Source organism: Myiozetetes cayanensis, unplaced genomic scaffold, assembly GCF_022539395.1.
Source record: "Myiozetetes cayanensis isolate MyiCay16 unplaced genomic scaffold, myiCay2020 scf1, whole genome shotgun sequence".
NCBI lineage: Eukaryota > Metazoa > Chordata > Aves > Passeriformes > Tyrannidae > Myiozetetes > Myiozetetes cayanensis.
In genome coordinates, this window is record NW_026086604.1 from 61248915 (window position 1) to 61268139 (window position 19225).

General features: G+C 36.9%; 1 protein-coding gene across 2 annotated transcripts in view; it reads right to left on the bottom strand.

Moving 5' to 3' along the window:
* GABBR2 (gamma-aminobutyric acid type B receptor subunit 2) overlaps positions 1-19225 on the bottom strand; it is a 467784-nt gene that overhangs the window by 282096 nt on the left and 166463 nt on the right. For both annotated transcript variants that reach the window (XM_050330892.1, XM_050330888.1), the window contains exon 3: positions 1383-1553. In XM_050330892.1, the coding sequence (XP_050186849.1) occupies positions 1383-1553 (171 nt within the window). The remainder of the gene's footprint in view (positions 1-1382; positions 1554-19225) is intronic.

A 19225-nucleotide genomic window follows, 5' to 3' on the forward strand; every position in this document is an offset into this window, starting at 1 on the left:
AGCTTCAGCATTTGTTTTAAAAACAAATATTTGACTGACTTGATGTCAATTAACTTCGGTAGCAGGAGTATTTGTTAGAGACTAGACTCCTCTTACAGTTATCTTCACCAAGATCAAATTTCTCTACTTTTCTTTAGCAGCACTTTTAACATTTTTGTAAGTAATAAAACACCACACTTATCACTATCACACCTCTTTGAGACCTGCTATCTTGTCATAGAGGGAAATCAGATTGCTTTACAAGATTTATTCTGGACAAATCCATTGCTGTCATTGTTTAGCATCTTTTTATCTTCTGTGTGATTCCAAACAGATTATCTGCTCAAGCGCCTTTTCAGGAATTAAATTTAGCCTGACTGGCCTATAAATCCCTGAGCCTTTATGTGTTTTTGGGAAAGACAGACACAAATGTTTCTTCCCTCCCCCTACAATTCATTTACTTTTTATCCTATAATTCTTGAAGCTCATAAGGGAAGAGTTTAAGATTTCTTAAGTGTTCCGTAGTGAATTAATTGTCTGAGCCCATTTGAAAATATCTCACTCATCTGAGCAGACTCTAACCTGTTCTTATCCCTCTTCACTAGTTTTAATTATGCTAGTCTTCAGAACACAGTCAGCCTTCTTTAAAATGAATGCTGAGGAAGATAAAAAAAACAACAACCAAACAACAAGGCATGCCTCTATTAGTTTTGCCTCTCTGTCAATTGATGGGCTGACTCTTTCCCTTGTCTTTTTGGGACTAATTACTTAAAGCATATTTTCTTTTACTCTATTGTTAAAACGATGAATAAGTCACCTGGTTAATACTTTACTGCCATTTCTATGACCAAAATTATGCTCAGGGTGGAACTTAGAAGATTTTGGGGGTGCATGGTATGTGATCTTAATAGTTCTGTGGGCTTCAGTCATTTCTGCCTCAGTAAGCTCCCCCAATATTTTCAGCCATAGACTTACCAGATTTTGTTCATCATAGTTCCGACTGATGCTTAGAATAAATCAGAGCACAAAAGGAGCATAATAAAATTTGATTTATTCTCTCTTTTATGTGAGCCAGCATCAGGATACAAGCTGCCTTCAAAAACATACACTTTTGCAAGTCAAAGACCATAAAGGAACTCTGCACTTGGGTGCAATGATCTTGGATGTAAAAAAACAGACATGCATAAACATGGGTAGATTTTTATTACAGACAGTCAAATAAACCCCACAAGGGAATTAAGCTTATTCAATACAGCAAATGTGACCTACTAAGAGAAAGCCAAACAAGACTGATACAGTGGATCTGTTTCTTTTTACTTAATTGTTATTAATACAGGAACTAATTCCTTAGAAATCTGGTATTAGTAGCTCTCTGTGTGTACCAGAAATTTTGAAAATCTTACCTCAGAAAACCTTGGTAAATCCTGGGTTAAAGTTCCTACTCTCTTCCAGTGATAGTATTTGAGTAACTTCAAAATTGCTGGATTCACTGCATTATCAGATGGCACTGTCCGGAAGAAATAAGGATATTTTTTCTTATCAGCCAGCTCTGGGGTTGTTGCTGCAAATGAAAGCTGGAAAAAAATCAAACAAAAAAAGAAATAGAAGTCACCACAAGTTCAGCTAGCAGTCAGAAAAAAAACCAAACCCTTTGCTTTTCTCAGTGCAACAAGACACAATCCGTGCACTGCTGTCATGTAGAGAAGTTTCATCATCATATAGCTTGGAAGTCCTACAGCACCATTTACTTTTAAAGAGATTTTTGAACTTTAGCTCTATAATCCACCGTTTACAAAATTAAACTAGGGAATAGTAAATATCAGTGGTGTAAAATCCTTTGTTTGAGATCATGCATCTTACACATTGTATAGATCAAGAAGGCCTAAGGGATTAAATCTCTATGATGAATTCGCCACCAACTGCTCTTCATAAAAGTTGAGAATAGCTCCAAGAGGATATTATGTTCTCAAAGTCTTATCTATCTTTAAATTACTGGTTGAACCTCTAGTAGCACTTCTTCCTATCTTCAGGTAATAAAACAGCTCCAGGTAGCAGAAAAAAGAGAAAATGGTTATGTTAGCCAAGGCTGCCACTCGGAAGTTTACTCGAGTTCCAGCTTCCTGCACTGAAGTGGCCCCCTGTGGTTTGAGTTATGAAAGGGGACTCAGTGGCTAATACACCCCTGAAAACACTAGAAAGTTTTCACAGTTTCACAATGGTTGTAACAAAGAGAAGAGGAAACCTTTTAAAAAATACAAACAAAAACTCCAGAAAAAATCACCAAATTCTTCTGCCCAAGTTAAAGGTGGCATATTTTCGTGAATGATTTTCAGGCACATTTATGACTAGAATGCCTGCATGTTCACTTTTTGGAAACAATCCTATTACGAAGATACTTCTGGTCATTCCCTCCAGTATGTTTTAGGTTGCTAGGAAATTTCTTCTCAAGTATTATTTTTATTTTTCAGCCAGGCATAGTGGTTGAGGAGTTTCCTAAAGTAATGTTTTAATGCAAAATGGTTTGGCTGGCTTAAAAAAAAGCTCCTTTATGCAGTTACTTTCAAACTCAAGACAGTCAGATAATGTAGGTGAATTCAAGCCTATATAAGTATACTGAACTATAGCATTAAGTTTGCTTCCTGGAATCAAGCATTCAGTATATTTGGGTTAGACACTCTTTTGGAAATTCAGATACACACGTTTAATCTGAAATAAAAGTTCAAGTCTTTTCTTCATGTTTATAAAAATCTCGATTTAGCCCACCAGAGAGAGGACTCATTTTCTCTCTGATTTTAGATTCACGAAGAATATATTACATTGGTACAATGGCCTGAAAGCAGTTTATTTTTCTAATTAAACTCCCTAAACTCCAAACAACTTAAAGTGTGCATAACTGGACAGTTTACATTAGACCATTCAAAATAGAAGATTCTTTCTCTTCACCAGTCAGGAGCTAGAGAATATTTTTTAAGACCTTCTACTGCCATATAATTCTAAGGTAAAACATTTTTATTATAGCAACTAATGTTCTGTTAGATTTCTTGAAAAAAGTACAGCATGAGGTGCTGTACACCATCCTCTTAATTCCCATAAGGGAAGAAGAATGAACATCTGCCAGGTGGACCTAGTCAGGTTTTCTGTTGAACATCATTCATTCACTGTACAATGAAAGTGGAAATAAGAACGTGCATCTCTGACTGAGAGAGAGAAAATTTTACATTAGAAATCCAACATGAAGAGGAATACCTCTCAGCAGCCTAGCTGCTTGCAGCCTGCTGACTGCAAAGGACTTGCTTTGCAAGCTATTATGGTTTTGGATCAAACATAATTTGATTGATCCTTAGGAAAAAGAAGTAAAGAGCAATGTTAAAGTAACAGTAGTGGCAAGAAGGATCAGCAAGGTTCACCTAACTCAGGTTTCAAAGATGGAATGGTAGATTTTTTCTGATTGATAGTACAAGGTTCCATGGTAATGAGAAGCATCTCTATACCTATGAGATCGCTTTAGGATGGAGATCTGTGATGATATAAGACAGTTCAAACCCATCCTTTGTGACTTTTTAGTGACTTATAGTGCCTAAATTAGTATCCTAATTCCTTAAATTTCCTTAGGAAAAATGAAGCAAAACCTTACTTTTCTTCATTGCTTACAGAAAGATGAAGACATAACAGATTTCTCAGCCATGTAAGGTGAGATGAATTCAGGTTTAAGAGTAAAACTAATGACATCTGAATTACAAAAGAACATTACTCTTCATTTTCTTTTTCAATAAAGGCTTTATTAAAATATAAAATAGGAAAATTTCATGGTCAAACAATTCTTGAATTTTAAGATATGTCCAGAGGCCTTACTTTCAAGCATCACATATATCATGGTTGGTCTCTTTCTGCATCACTTTGACATTTAATCAGACACTCATAAGAGAAGGAGAAATATCCTGAAAAAGTTAAGTCATTGAAAGCAACTACCTTTTCCTGAAATCATCCCTATAAGAGTTTGGGACACGCAATGAACTTAACCCAAAAAACACCAGCACTCAATATTCTGTTTTGAGAGGAATAAGGAGGAAAAATAAAAAACCTCAACATGTTCTAAAAACTAGCAGTGAAAAAATCATGTTAATAAATGAACTGACACAAGGTAGACTTGTGATTTGATATAGTACAGGTATATGGAAATATCAGGAAAATATTCATAACTAAAAGTTTATGTGATAAAGCAAATAAGATCACAACACAGTCCACCTACATATGCATTGAGATGGTGCAGTCCTTTTTAACTGAACAAAAATTCTCTATATTTTAGGTCTATAGTGGTTTAGTCATAGCTGATTTGAAACTTGCAGCCTTTTCATAGTTTCTTCACTTCATTCTACATGACAGAAAGTCATTCTGCTTTTACTTACAGAAATCTCTCTTTATAACTTTCAGTTATTTAGTGAAAAATCTGGATGAAGGGTAATCATACTGTTCATACGATTCTCTACAAAACACAAAAATATTATTTTTCATTTTACTGCATTTTCAATGCACACATATTCATGCACTGCTAAAATTTTTTTTACAGGTGTTTATAGCTGACTCTCCAAATTCAGGAGGAGTGAGAATTAACAGTTACAGGCAGGATTATAACTCAGCAACAAATGCCTATGGGGTGTATGATGTAATTCTTTCATAGAAAATTATTTTATGTAACTGCTAAAAGGTGATAACCAAAAGTGAAACTTCAAGAAAGGATGAATGACAGAAAAAAAAAGGGTTTTCTCAAGCCTTTATAAAGCAGAGGACACAGTGAACAGCTACCAGGTGATACATCATAATTGCATGTGGTGTTTGTGTGTGTGCTTACATAAACAGGCTCTATGCATAGGAGTATGTAGATCTAGAAAAAAAAAATCACTCATTTATTTAACATATATATCAGTTTGAATACTGGCAGAAAAACTGAAGTTACCTCCTAGATTATCTCTGAAATATCTTTCTTTAGAATATCTGCTTTCAATTTGATACAATTTGTGAGCAACCGTGTCTGAACTTAAGACACCTGCATGTAGGAAACCATACATAAACTATGACTCAGATGGAAACCTCTGAAATGAAACATTTTAAAACTCTGATATGGAAAATAAGGTCATATTTACCATTCAAGCAAGAATGATAACTATAGCACAATATGAGAACCAAAAAGATCAATGTATGGGATAGACTTTGGTGGACTTTGCTGAAAAACTGAAAAAATATACAGAGGGATTTTATTAAAGAGGTTTTGGGGTATATGTTTTGATAAATTAAATTTTCTCAAGAATGATGGTACTTTTTGAGATAAGAAAAATGTTGATTTAGTTGAAAATCCACATATTTTCATGGAAAGTTTCCCCCTGCAGAAGGTTAGTAAAAGGTAGCTTCATAACCCTATATTAAATGAGATATGGTAGATTAAACCAAGAACATCAGTCTGAAGTACTTTCAGTCAAAGCAAGTATGCTCCTGTTTAAGGAGGTAACAGTGCATTCCCTTAAAGGAAGTCAGTATAAAAGCAGGAATGTTAAGATGATAAGCTCTACCATTCAGCAGGGAAGACTAAGAGTTCCTTAAGAAAGGATAGTGCAGGGATAGGTGCAATTGAGCAAGAATTTATAATGGAAAGCTAGAACTCGTTTCGCTTAGGAAGACTGCAAAATGCCTTTGCAAACCAGTTAGATGGTTTTTTAGTTCCTTCTGCATTTCAGATAAAGTTGCAGGGAGAAGCTGTGAGCAAGCTCTGCCTCTCCCTGGTACGCAGAGAGAGATAATATATTTGCAGACATGTACAAGGGTTCCTCAGGCCAGAGGTTGTGGGAGAGGAGAGAGAGAGAAAAGATACAAAAAGCTTTGGAGAAGGTGGGGCATTGCTTTTTTCCCCGGGCCCGGTGTGTGCAGCATGGTTTAGAAGTGGTCCTTGCATCTGAAATAAACATTTTTTTTATCCTTCCATTGCCTTGGCATTCTTGGGAAGAATTCCTGCATATGTTTGACATTACAGATGGATATTAGAATAGTAAAACAAAATTAGAAGAGGAAACAACACTATATACAGAATGTATATATTCCATATAGGAGTGCAGAAGTTGGAAGTTGGAAGATTGAATGAAGCCACACTGTGTCCCAAGTACTACAACAGGAAAGGAAGTCACCAGAAATGGCAAGTGATCTTCTGGTGTTCAGATGTTTTATTATCTCAAGGAAGCATTTATGTTTAATTTTTGTCACTGTAATATTGTATAGAAGTGTGGGAAAAATAAAAGAGCAGAACTATCCCTGGGTAACCAGTCACTCTCATCTAAGGCAACAGGTCTGTTTATGAGTTAGACTTGTTTAAGAGGACTGTATCAGCTAAACTAAATCAGTAACAGAAACTCCTAGGACAGTTATTGTAAGTCCAATAAATGAGTAGGGCAGGAAACTACACTTACTCTTGTAAAGCAAAGAATAGCTGGTGAAGTAGAGTGGTGAGAGGAGCAGGAGCATCTCCCACCACAAGCTCACCAGCAAACCAAATAAGGAGCCTGTCACCCAGCAGAAGGTGCCAGAGCACTCCTGCCACTTGCCTCTCCAAAGGAGAAGGCTGTGAAACAAAGCTAAACACTTGGAGTGTTATACATATAATGGAGTATTATCCATTGAAGAGGAAAAAGAAAAGGAAAAAATAGCACCTTAGGTAACAGCGTAACCTCCCTTGAATAAAATGTCGTCTTCTAAGACAACTGATTCATGTTTGCAAATGGAGGAAATCTGCTGATTGAGCACCAGAAAGAGCAGAGAGATTAGCTTAATTTTCCTAGGTTTCTACACGATGCTTGTACAAGAATTTTATTAATGATCTCTAGAAATTAAAATCTGCCCCTGCTGCTGCAAAACTAGTCCTAATAGAGAGTTTTTTACATATGGCAGATATCACCTTTATTTCCTGCACCTTTTCTAATAAGCTAAATTATGCTGTTAAATGAGAAAATTTAAAAAAAAAAAAAAAAAGAAGGAAAATGCAAATAATTCTTTCCAAAAAAAAAGGGCAGAATGTCAGAAAGCTCCATAGAAAATACTCTTACAATGGCACAGGGTTGCACACAGAATCGTGTCATAGGAAAATAAATAACAAGGACGAAACTCAGGAAGATGACAATAATTTGCAGAAATGAGTACTTATAACACCACACATCACTCCCTTGTGTGCCTTGCCAGGAACTCTTATGCTCTGACAAGCCTGTGCCAACAATAATAATACTCGAGTGCAAGCATGTGATGACTTGATGGTCCCAGGAGCTAGAAGGACCAGAATGGAAACTAATGAATAATGAAGAGTTAAAAGATTTTCCTGCCACAACTCTTGAGCATTAGATGATGTCACATAATGAGTGAAACAACACACTCTTAACCCAGAGACAGAGAACAGATTGAAGCATAACAATTAAACTGCCTTTTTAATGGAATGGTAATTATAAAATATAAATATTTAGGTTAAATGTTAATTTGCAGTAACTTTACTATAAAAGCCAAGTTTTCCAGATGTGCAGTCAAACTATCACTGAACTTGATCTTGTGATCTGGTGAAGTCATGAATAAATTTTAATATCATAACAGTACTTGAAATAAGAAAAGAGTGATATTTATTCAAGAAGAATATTAAAGAAAACCTTAAATACATGATAGCATGTAAAGGAAAAAAGGAATATATTAGACTGCTTCTTCCCACCTCAATTCACAAAATGTACCATTTAATCAACTTTGGTGGATGACTTAGAGACAAGGAAATAACACTGCAAAGATAGTTGCAAACACCTATATATTTGGAAAATACTTCAATATAAGAAGCTAAGTGCAGCAATTTCATTGACAGCTGCATTGCAGAGATCTTCAAAGCAGGCGAAAGAAGCACAAAGTAATAAAGATCAAGAAACAAAGATAGTGTTTCTTGACAATTTACCTGTTACAACTGCTGGTGATAAGTGCCTGTATAAAGACAGCAAAGAAGGAGATTCTGAACCAGACCCAGGAATCAGAGTGGCAATCTCCCCTCCTAGCTATGCTCTAATCCTGATCCGCAGCTAGCACAGGTGACGCGCTAACATAATTTGACTAATGAAGAAAATATTAATATTCCAGCTTTTCCAGCAGTGGTAAATCACTTACATTTTTACCTGGCATATAATACTCTTAAATATGTGAGTATTTTTGAATGTTTGAATATTTTTTAGCTGTTTTATAATACTCTTGAACAAGAGCTCCAGAGACTCCATCATTCAGAACGTTTTATAGATTGGACAAACTTCATTGCTATAACAAACAAAAGTAATTATAATTAAAAAACATTCTATTAACTCTGTAAGGGCTTTAAGTATGACCGTTACATGAAAAAAAAACCCATCTGGGAGAATATCTATGATGGCTCACTAGCTAGTACATGGGCAAGATGCCTCATTCAAATGGGAACATGAAAATGCACATTGTATTAAACACACTGGAAAAGAATTGATCTCATGGATGAACATCCCTCTCATCATCTGTAACACATTATCCATGTGATTAGAGCTACTGTTCCTTTTAAAATCAGATATTTTGCCAAAGACTGCTGCCCAATATCATCTGTTGTTACCTTCATTAATTCTGTGTCTGAAATTGCTTCCACTGACAGCCTTTTGGCACCTGGGAATTTCCAGAAAAAGCATTTCCAGCTGGTCTCAAGGTTGGAAGGCACCCGCCTCCATGCTGATGGCATTTCAGTGAATTAATCCAATCACAATAAGTCTGATATTCAGCTGCATTCTGCTCTGGAGACATTTTAGGAAGCAATTCTGACTACTGAACAAATCAATATTTTTGAGGACAGAAACTGGTTTAGATAAAATAAAATCCATATTAGAAATACTTCAGCTGAAAGATGTGTGCCTGTAGGTTAATAGGAAAGGAGCGTTTAATCCTCTCTGTTACCTGCTTGGGCAGCCTGACCTACTCCCAACACAGCTTGGTAGGACCTGCAGATGTCTGAATGCAAGAAGTCAGACCAGAAATTAAAGTCTGGTCTTTTGATGTTAATTCTTTTTACTCCCATAAAGTCTGGGGGTTATGATGAGGAATAGTGACTGAAGCTCTGGGGCCCCAGTATAAGAAGGATGTGGACCTGCTGGAGTGAGTCCAGAGTAGCACCACAAACATGATCAGGGAGCTGGAACACCTCTCCCAAGAAAACAAGGGTTAGAGGGTTGGGGCTGTTTATCCTGCAGAAGAGAAGGTTCCAGGAAGACCTTATAGCACCTTCCAGTACCTATAGGGGCCCTACAAGAGAGATGGAGAGGGACTTTTTACAAGGGTATGGAGTGATAGGACAAGGGGGAATGGTTTTAAATTGAAAGAGATTAGATATTATGAAGAAATTCTTTACAATGAGGATAGTGAGGCATCAGAACAGGTTGCCCAGAGAAGTTGTGGATGCCCCATCCCTGGAAATGTCCAAGTCCAGGCTGGATAAGTCTTGGAACAAGCTGGTCTAATGGATAGTGTCCCTACCTATGGAAGGGGAACTAGATGATCTCAAAGGTCCCTTCCAACTCAAGCCATTCTATGATTCTAGGAATTCATTCTCAACTGACAGGATTTTTTTGTCTTCAAGTCATGGAAAGGATAAACAGTGGCTGAAAATTGTAGCAGATCCACTGGAAATAAACAAACAAACAAACAAAAAAAACCACAAAAAAGAAGAAAACAACCTAGACATTAGCATTACTGCTTCACCTGCCTCTTGAGCTAAAAGAAAAAAAGAAAAAGTTAAAGGGATTTTTAGAAAAACATTTCAGATGAACAGAAAATGTAATACTTTTTACTGTTCAGAGCAAAATAAAGTTACATATCAAATCCAAGTCCAAATAATGGGACACATTGTAAGTTCTAATAAATATTGCTTAACAAACCTAATGCATTCACCTTACTTCTGAAACATGCCAAGAAAGTATATAATGGAGTTATGGAGAATGTCCTTCAGTTCAGTGGTTAACAGTGCAACCAGTAAAATTAATAGAGAATTCATGGTTAGAGTTTCAGTAAGTAGTCAAGTGAACACGAAGCAGAATCATCTCAAACAGATTATCCAAACCAAATTCAAATTTTATCACTAGGCTTAACTTGATTCTTTCACTATAAATTAAAAAATAAACAATTGTCATCCCCTTTTCATTGCATATTTCCTCTGACCATAGGTCTATTAGAGTTTGAAGCAGATCTAAAAATACTAATAATTGCTTTTTCTACACTACAGAAAATATTTTCAGATCTACATGAGACACAAATAATTTACACCTAGCACATATGTTCTATGTTCTGCCAGAGGCTGAATAGAGCATTGAAATTAAATGGCAGATCTACTGAAGTTGCTGCAAATTTTGTTTCCAATTCCAAACAGAATAAAAGACAAAATCTGTTGAGCATTTTCCATAAATGGAACTGTATTGCAAAAGAAGATTGTATATCTTTGTCCGTCACACTCAGTTGCTTAACATTTGGCTACTGGCCTGGATTATATTAGAATTCAACTTCAAATCCCTGCTGTCCTTCAGTCATGGTATTATTGTTTATCCCAAATCAAGTTGAGTTTCCTCCACTCATACTCTTGCTATCCAAGTTTGCTTGGTTTTGGTCTATAACAGATTATCCTCAAAATTTAATGGAAACCAACAACTTCATAAAATATTTTACCTTTGATAAAACAGGCTTTATTGCTATAAACCATTCAAAAAAAAAGAAAAAAAAAAAAGAAAAGAAAAATAAAGAAAATTTTTTCAGACCTACCCGCAGCAGTGTGTTCCTGGCTGGCTGCCCAAAACTATTATCATTCTATTAGTATTGTTTGTTAGATTTCATCCAGCTAACACATGCTAAAACTACAGCTATTCCATCTACATTTGGATTTTAAATACCTGTTCTATTTTTTTTCTGCCTCTAAATGATGAAAGGGAGGGAAAAAACTTTCCCAATATAAAGATACCTTAAATGTGTGATACAGGTATGTACCATACCGTTCTTGTGAGCAAAGGAACCCTGCACTCTGTTGGAAATGGGGAGAAGGATCATTGGTGGGCTTTAGGTTGAGAATTTCCCAGTTCTTCTGTGGAGTGAATGCTCTAATATAGCCCCAATTCCATCCTTTCCATCTTTTATTTCTTTACTGGGCTACAAAATCCTAAGAAATAAGGCACACCATGTTAGCTCAAGATTGAATTAAATCTTTACAAAAATACTTTTTCATAGTCCTAAATTGTGAATTAGTGATTTGTTCATTTCTTCATTTTCCAGTTTCAAACCTAAGCAAGAAATCCCAGATTTTTCAAGCTAAAACAGGTGACATCCTCCCATATGCAATACACAAAGACACTGTTTATTCTCTACAGAACAGCACAGCTTAGAGATGACTTATCAGGTCCTGGAAGCAATACTCCGTCACTAATTCTGTACTTGGCCCAGGCTAATTTGCCTTTTCTTTCAGTTCTGTAACTTGTCCAGTATCTCAGAGCTGCACGCTGCAGTTACATCCTATCAGAAGTGCTTAAAGAGTAGTCTGACATCAGTCACTTGAAACTGTACCTTCTCTAATAATGGATAAAGAAGGGTTATGCTACAGAAGTCAAGGGCTTGCTGGAAGGGAGATGTTGAAATAAAAACTAAACTAAAAAATAATTAAAACTAAAAAATCAGGGAACTTTCTCTGCCAACAGACGTTGCCAGCAAAATAAATACTGCTTGCCCAGCAGCAAGGGCAACTTGGGTTGCGTTACCACTAAAAACCTTCAGCTGAAATGTCAATCACAATTATGATTATAATAGATTCGGCATTAAAATGTCAAAAGTGTCGTTGATCTTCCTCTAAGAAATAACCAAGATCATGCATACTTTCTGCATATTTTTCTTAATCTGTGGTCAATACAGATTTTAACGAAATGCTCTAGATAGGAATCTACATGTACAAAACCTTTCAGTAACATATGCAACTAGGAAATGCTCATGCAGATATATTCAGACAACCTAAATCACAAAGCTGTCATAGCCACATTCTGTGTTTTTTGATCTGTAACTATGAGAAGTCGTAAAAAAAAAATCTAATGAGGCATTGTAATCTATTTTTATGAAACAAAAATGTCAAACAGTCTTGATCCAAGAACAGTTATAAAGCAAAAATCCCCTCCTGAACATCACGGAGGAAGTGGAAGAAAGCACGAGAGTTTCCTCCCAGTGCTGATGGCTGCAGGACATAAGTTAATCATTGCCTGAATAACCCTCAATGTGGTTTTCTCAATACCTATGCCTTGCAGGTCACTTCAGCAGTTACTATTAATTTAATAAGTGTTTCTTTATGGTTGCATTTGATTTTCAGTACAGTACTTGCCCCCGGTCTTCGAATGCATGCTGGGTAGAAAGCATTAACATTATCTACACCATTTAAGATTATGCACACTTCAATTAGATCTCACAACCACTTTTCCTTAGTTGCTGCCATCATCCTAGTTCCTGCAGGCTGAAAGTGGAATGTTTTCTCTAGACCTTGTTATCTTTTTTGTCACTTACTCCATAAAACCGCAATCCTATCTATTCCTGAAAAATATTCCTTATCGATCTGCTCTTCTTACAGTATTTTCCATAACTTCCATCCATCCAGGTGAGATAAAAACTGAACTAAATTACTCCATATCCATATGCAGTACTAAGCCAAATGTAGCCTTAATTTTTCATATGCAAGGAACAGCTTTGTGCTCGATCTTTGTCATGGAGCCAGGAAAGTGTTTAAGAATATAGTTTAATTTTAAATATTTCAATAGTTTTATTGATTTGAGAGAAGGAACTCATATATGAAAACTCAGACATGCATTAGAGTTTGCTTCTGCTTATTAGTTTTGGAAGGCTGCTTTAAATATCATCTTTCCTAATTCAATCTCACGTATTTCATTATTTATTACTCACTTCTATGTGCAGTGATTAAGCTGTAATTTGTGAAGTCGCTTGCCTCTTCTCAGCCCTCTCATTTGTGACCCAGTGTTTTCTGAATTGCCATTTATTTTTATACAACTATTCCGACCAAACTGTTGTCATATTTGCACAGGGTTTTTTAGTTGGTTTTTTTACCACATATCCTATGGCTTTGTCTGCTTGGTCTCAACAGTTTACTGACTTGGGCATCTGTTATTTTGGGTACTGCTGAGTTCTTTTGGTCTTTTTCAAACACTGCTCTTGGACATACTCCTGACAAATGTGAACTTGCCTGCTATTTTTACTGTCTCTACATGGGACAAACTAATGATGGGACAGACAGTAGGGAAAGTGAAAAGCATCTGTGGCAGAGGTGACCAGTGTAATTCCATACAGAAAAATATAAACCATTAACATTCAGCTGGATATTTCAGAAATTAAACTGGTAATCTGTATTGCTTTTCGTAAGGAATTACACTTTATTTCACGCTAATATGGTTTCACTATGAATTTCAAAGTACCTCCAGCAGTTCAAATAATGTCAGCTTTATCAAGAATATATATCAAGAGATGCATTAACAACAAATAATAATGTACTGTGCATCTGGGTGAAAAGCAAAACAAGATTCATTATATTCACTGTATTTTTTACAAACAGGTTATTCAGAAATTCTCTGAACACTAAAGTTCCTCAAATGAACATTGATTTTTTTTTCCCATTTAAATATAGCTACTAAAGAGAACTACATCTTTGAGAATTGAGACTCCTGGTATATTTGAACATTTATCCAATAAGAAAGGAGAAGGTAAACCACAAGTGACAGCATACCTTTCTACTTGACTGAGCAGTAGTAAAAATTAAGATATTCTTCCTAATATGCATATGCTACTTTTGCAGCAAGTCCACAGAAACCACTAGAAATTATTAGGGCATTCTTTTCTTTTTTTCTTTTGTTAATTTGTTTTTCATCAGATTCACCCAGTTTACTATCCATAAATTACTAGAATTGCCAGATTTGTTTCTACCATACTAACAGTTTATTTATTCTCCAACTTCCTGGACTCCTGTTTTCCCCCTTGTATAGATTACTCTGAGCAGAAAAGCGTGACCAAGAGCACAGGTAAAGAGTGACCAGAAGATGACCAGCCTTAATACAGCCTCTTGACCAATTCCAAAATAAAGCTCTAAAGATAAAGAGCTGGAAGGAAACCCTGTCAGGATATAAGCAACAGCACGAGCACTGTGTAAGAGACCACAAGAAAGATGGACAAGAGGGAACAGGAGAAGTGCTGTTCACAAGAAAGACACATTGTAGGAAAAAAATATAAACTTAACAAATCAAAACAAACCATGGATGGACTCCATGTAGAGACAAAGTGAAGAAAAGGAATCTTGGCCTTATTTTTATAATCAGCTGAAAGCCTGGCTTTGTGAGTACTTGGGCTGATTATGCACACAGAAGCATCTAACCAGCTGCACTATTACATGTCTACATGTTCAATGAATGTACTTCAGAGGCCCACAGCCACTGAAAAACCTGTGTCACTTGGATGTCAGAGACAGAAAGTAGAGAATAGCATATGCTTTCTAAGACTTTTCTTAAGTTTACATGAGAAATTTTACATACCAGTATATTTAAAGGAGTGTAAAGTTTCAAATTTGATGTGATTTATATTGGTACATCATAACTCATATTGACTTGACTAGGGTAAACCTTAAGGTGAGATGAATCACTCCCTAGAAGCATCTGCTTCTCACTACTGTAAGCACTAGTGGGAGACTACAGGGACTGTATCAGATGCAGCCACCTACACTGCACTTGGTTGAATGAATTCCATAAAAATTATTAGACCTATAAAAATATTTAAGCATGCTAAGAAGCAGTGAGGCACCTAGAAGACACTTTGGCCCCTTAATCCCTGAAGATTATTAGGTATTTGATTTCTTTGAAAGGTTAAACTGGATGGTTAGTAAAGCTGACAGTGCCTTAGTTCTTCAAAAATCATATTAAAGGCAAATACAGATGTCACAAAGTTTTCAAGTGGATCCATATCTTCACTGCCTGGAAAAACTTTTAACATCATGCTAAGATTTTAGATAACTGAATTTTCCCTGTAATTTCTCTCAGCCTTAAAAATACTTGGAGATTCAGGCCAAGTGTCTCAAAACATTCTTAACCTTGTTCTTACCAGATATTTCATCGTAGCATAGTATTTCTACATCGACATAAACTACCCAAAGCAGCTTATGGGGATAGCTATTTACTTTGTTGACTACGAGTTCCCATTTGAGCCAGTGTTTTTTTGCAGTGTCATTAAGCATGTAACATCATCACATGCCATGCCCATATAACATCCCTCTATGACTAGGAATCTCATTTACCTCATAAACCTCAACCAATAGCCAATCAAAACTATACTGATAGACCTTTACCTGCTCCTTTCATGCTTCTGTATGCACATCCACACAACCAAAGCTGCAGTTGGACTAGGTTCCTGCCATATCCCAACTGCTGCGTGGCACTTGAGCTTCCACAGTCACTCATGGAGCTAAGCCCTCACTCTCTGCTGTCTATTTTCTGCATTTTCTGGTTGACCAAAAGACAAATGCAACACCTTGAAATATAACAAGAAATGTATTTTAAATTAATAAATCAAAGAGAAGAGACTACAACTTTAACCCACCCTTTTCTACACTAAACTTCAAGGCTTTGCAGCAGCAGTGGGCTAAAATTGAGGTAAAAAGAATACTGGACAGATAATGTAAACAAACACAATCTTTGGCTTAGGGATTTAGGAACCATTATTCCCCTATGACAGCCAGCTAAACATGGAAGAGAGGCAACTGGGTAGAAGGCTTTCTCACTGTTCTTTGCACAAAACACTGCAACCAAGATAGGAAGTTTTCCTGGAGATAGTAAGGGTGAAACAAAGAAGCAAAACAGAGTAAAGCCTCAAAAGCCTCAAAAACATGTTTTGAACTAGTTGATCCAGTTAAAAAATAATATATATATATTTTATATATATATATATATATGGAAATATACTTCCAGTTCCTAAACTGGTTATAAATAATATGATGATGTTGTCAGTATGCCATTCAAATCATAATTGTCTCAAGCCCTTTTGTGTTAGATGTTTATGTTTAAGTTACTGATGGAAAGGATTTTTTCTGTATCCACATAGAGGACACAATATTTATTGATGTTATTGAGAACTCATAAGCTATACATAAAGATCAATACACACAATCTACCTGTGTTGAGAGCCTCTATCTCTCATTGCCAATAAAAACATGCATTTATTCAAGTTCTGAGCCTGCAGGACTCAACTGAGTGTAGTTACTAGAAGGGACCTGGTCAGGAAGTAACAGGGAAGGGCAATGTCTACAAAAGGAGTATAACAGCTTCTGGGTTTCTGAATGCTTATTTCAGAGAGGCATACCACTGCTTCACAACACCTTTCAAAGAGTGAGAAGCTACTCCAAGTTTTTTGGGGTGAGGCTGGGAACAGACGTGTGCATCCTCCCTGACCCAGATGTCTTCCTACTTTTTCCTTTTCTCCTTCATTACACAATATTTGCCTCCTTCTTGAGAACTGCAATACAAAGGCACAAAATAGCCATCTTTTTACCTGTGTCATAACCTCAAATCACCTCCTCCTGAGCTACTCAGAAGAGGCAAGAACTGGAAGCTGTTCCCCGGAGAAGAGGGAGTACAAAGGTGAGGGTAGAACAACTCAAAGGGCTGGAGAAAGTGGTGTCTGCCCTTGCTGATCTGTCCCTTGTTTCCCTCTGCAGTGATCCCTCTCTCCCTAGCCCCTGCCTCACCACTGATCAGAGAAGGAGCAGACACCAGCGGGATGCCTGTCCCTGTGTTTGAGCACAGAGATAAGACAGGCACCTCTGCCCTCATCCCAAGCTGGTGTTAACAGCACATGCAAGCTGCTGCTGCTGCAGAGTGCGACCGGGATTCTTAATGAGAGCCTGTTATGAGTGTGTGAGCTGTGTCCCTTGTGGGTTCTTGAGAATGAAGTAGTTGTTCATAGTGCCAAACACTGTCTTCATTCTTATAAAATCCAAGTATCAAAAAGGAAAAATTCCTAAGGTTGTTATACATTGCAAGAACATATTCATACACACATCAGATCTCCTCTGAAACTTCTCCAGGCTAAACAGCCCCAACCTCTATCAGGCTCCCTCACATAATAGATGGCCAAATCTCTTCATTCTTGCAGTGGCTTTTGCCAGACTTGCTCCAGTACATACACGTATTGCTTGTTTTGGGTAGCCCAGATGTGGACACACCAATGCAAATGTGCTCTAGTCAGGGTTGAGCAGAGGAGAAGACTCACTCACTGCCCTTGACCTAGTGGTAACAAACAAACAAACAAACACAAAACAAAACAAAACCCAACAACAAACAAAAACCCACAAAACAAAAAAACCAAAAACAATCAACCAAAAAACACCCCACAACACCAAAAACAACTACAAACAAACAAAACAAAACCAAACCCAAGAAAATTGCAACCAGATAAATAAAACAGTCATAAAGATGACTTTTAAGAACCACTAAGGTGAAGTTGCAAGCCAAAGCTCTGAAACATCATTCATATGGTATATTCCTCTATTTTCCTCTCTGGCAACAAACTGGTAGTAGAGCAAATACATTATTCTGTTAGAATGATGCCCCCTAGCCCAATTATTCACACACAGTTATACATAAATTATCTTCCCTAAATCAGAACTAACAGTGTTCAACCACAATTCTTTGCATTGTTTCTGTATATGCAATTCCATGCAGTATTCCAGGTTCAGATAGCCAGCTTACTGTCTCACTATTTAAATGGCTGTCATTGAAAAAACAGTGTTATTTGAGTCACATAATTCCAATACATGATTTCACAAATGCAAATTCACAAATCCCCCAATGCAGTTCTCTCACTGCTTCTGCACTCAGAAACTGCCATGCATCTAAGAACTGAGGATAAGAGAGTAGCTTTAGATTTCATTTAAGATAATGAGCCATAAATTTGTTATCTCTTCACTCCTCTTCAAAGAGACTTGAGAGCTGACAGACTGAGGAGATGAATGGGAAAAATCCACACAACATTCAAATTTATTTATTGAAATTTATTCAGTCAGGTTGTTCACAAAGGCAGGTAAACACTTATGCTGCAATCCACTGTTCCCAGCCTCCACACTCCAATTCAAAAAAGCTTAACATATAAGGATGATGGCCACACCAAAACAAAGATATACACCACTGTTTCCTTCACCTCTCTGTCTGCTCTCTCCTAGATATCTGCTCATAGACATTTGCAAAAGAAACTCACAATCTCCAGAAATTTGCAGCTCAGAAATTCATTTGGACTTGATGACCTTAGAGGTCTTTTTCTAACCTTAACAATTCTATGATTCCATGATGTGCATCCCTTAGAATGCCTGTGTAGCAACATGACATAGTAAATACTGTAGTACAACTGGCCTGTGCACTGACCTTTTATGTGCATACAGATGGACGTCTTCAAAGGTTTATGTTTTATTACTAAAACTTTGTAAGGGTAGAAGACCCTTCTGGAAGAAGACTCTTCTAAGCTTGTTTCACTCAGAAAGACTTTCCTGCCTTGAAGAGGTATCTTTCCCAAAGAAAGTTTTAGATGTTTTCTCCTCCTGCATTCCAGGGAAGCTCTCCCTGGTATGAGGAAAAGATAAGTCTTTGCAGACATGTGAAGGGCCCCGACAGAGCAGGGGCCCAGGGATGCTAAAGACCCTGAGAAGAACAGAGGACATGTCTTTCCCCAGGGCCCAGTGTCTGAAGCGCTGTTAAGATTAATGTTCTGTAAGTCTAGTGTTCTCGACTTTGGAAATAAACTTTCCTAAAATCCTTCCACTGCCTGGCATTTTGGGGGTACCTGAGTGTTATCTTACTTCACAGTCTTCCTATACTCACTACAGCTTCCCGCAATGACAATAGGTAGAAGATGCAACTTGCTGGCACAGTGCAGCAACTCTGGCAATTCTTAGATGAAAGTTAAATCTCTAATCCTCAGGCTGCTTTCAATTATAATGAGATAGGAAATTGCATGGAATTGCTCCCAGGATAAGAATTTTATAAGTGGTTCTGTAAAAGTCCATCCCCACCCTCAGGCAATAAATAGAGTAGGGCCACACTGAGAAACCAGCCCTTTTCTTTCTTGAAAATGCAAGGACAGCTGTAAACTATTTTAAAAAATGCTTGTAATGAAGCATATCAGCAAA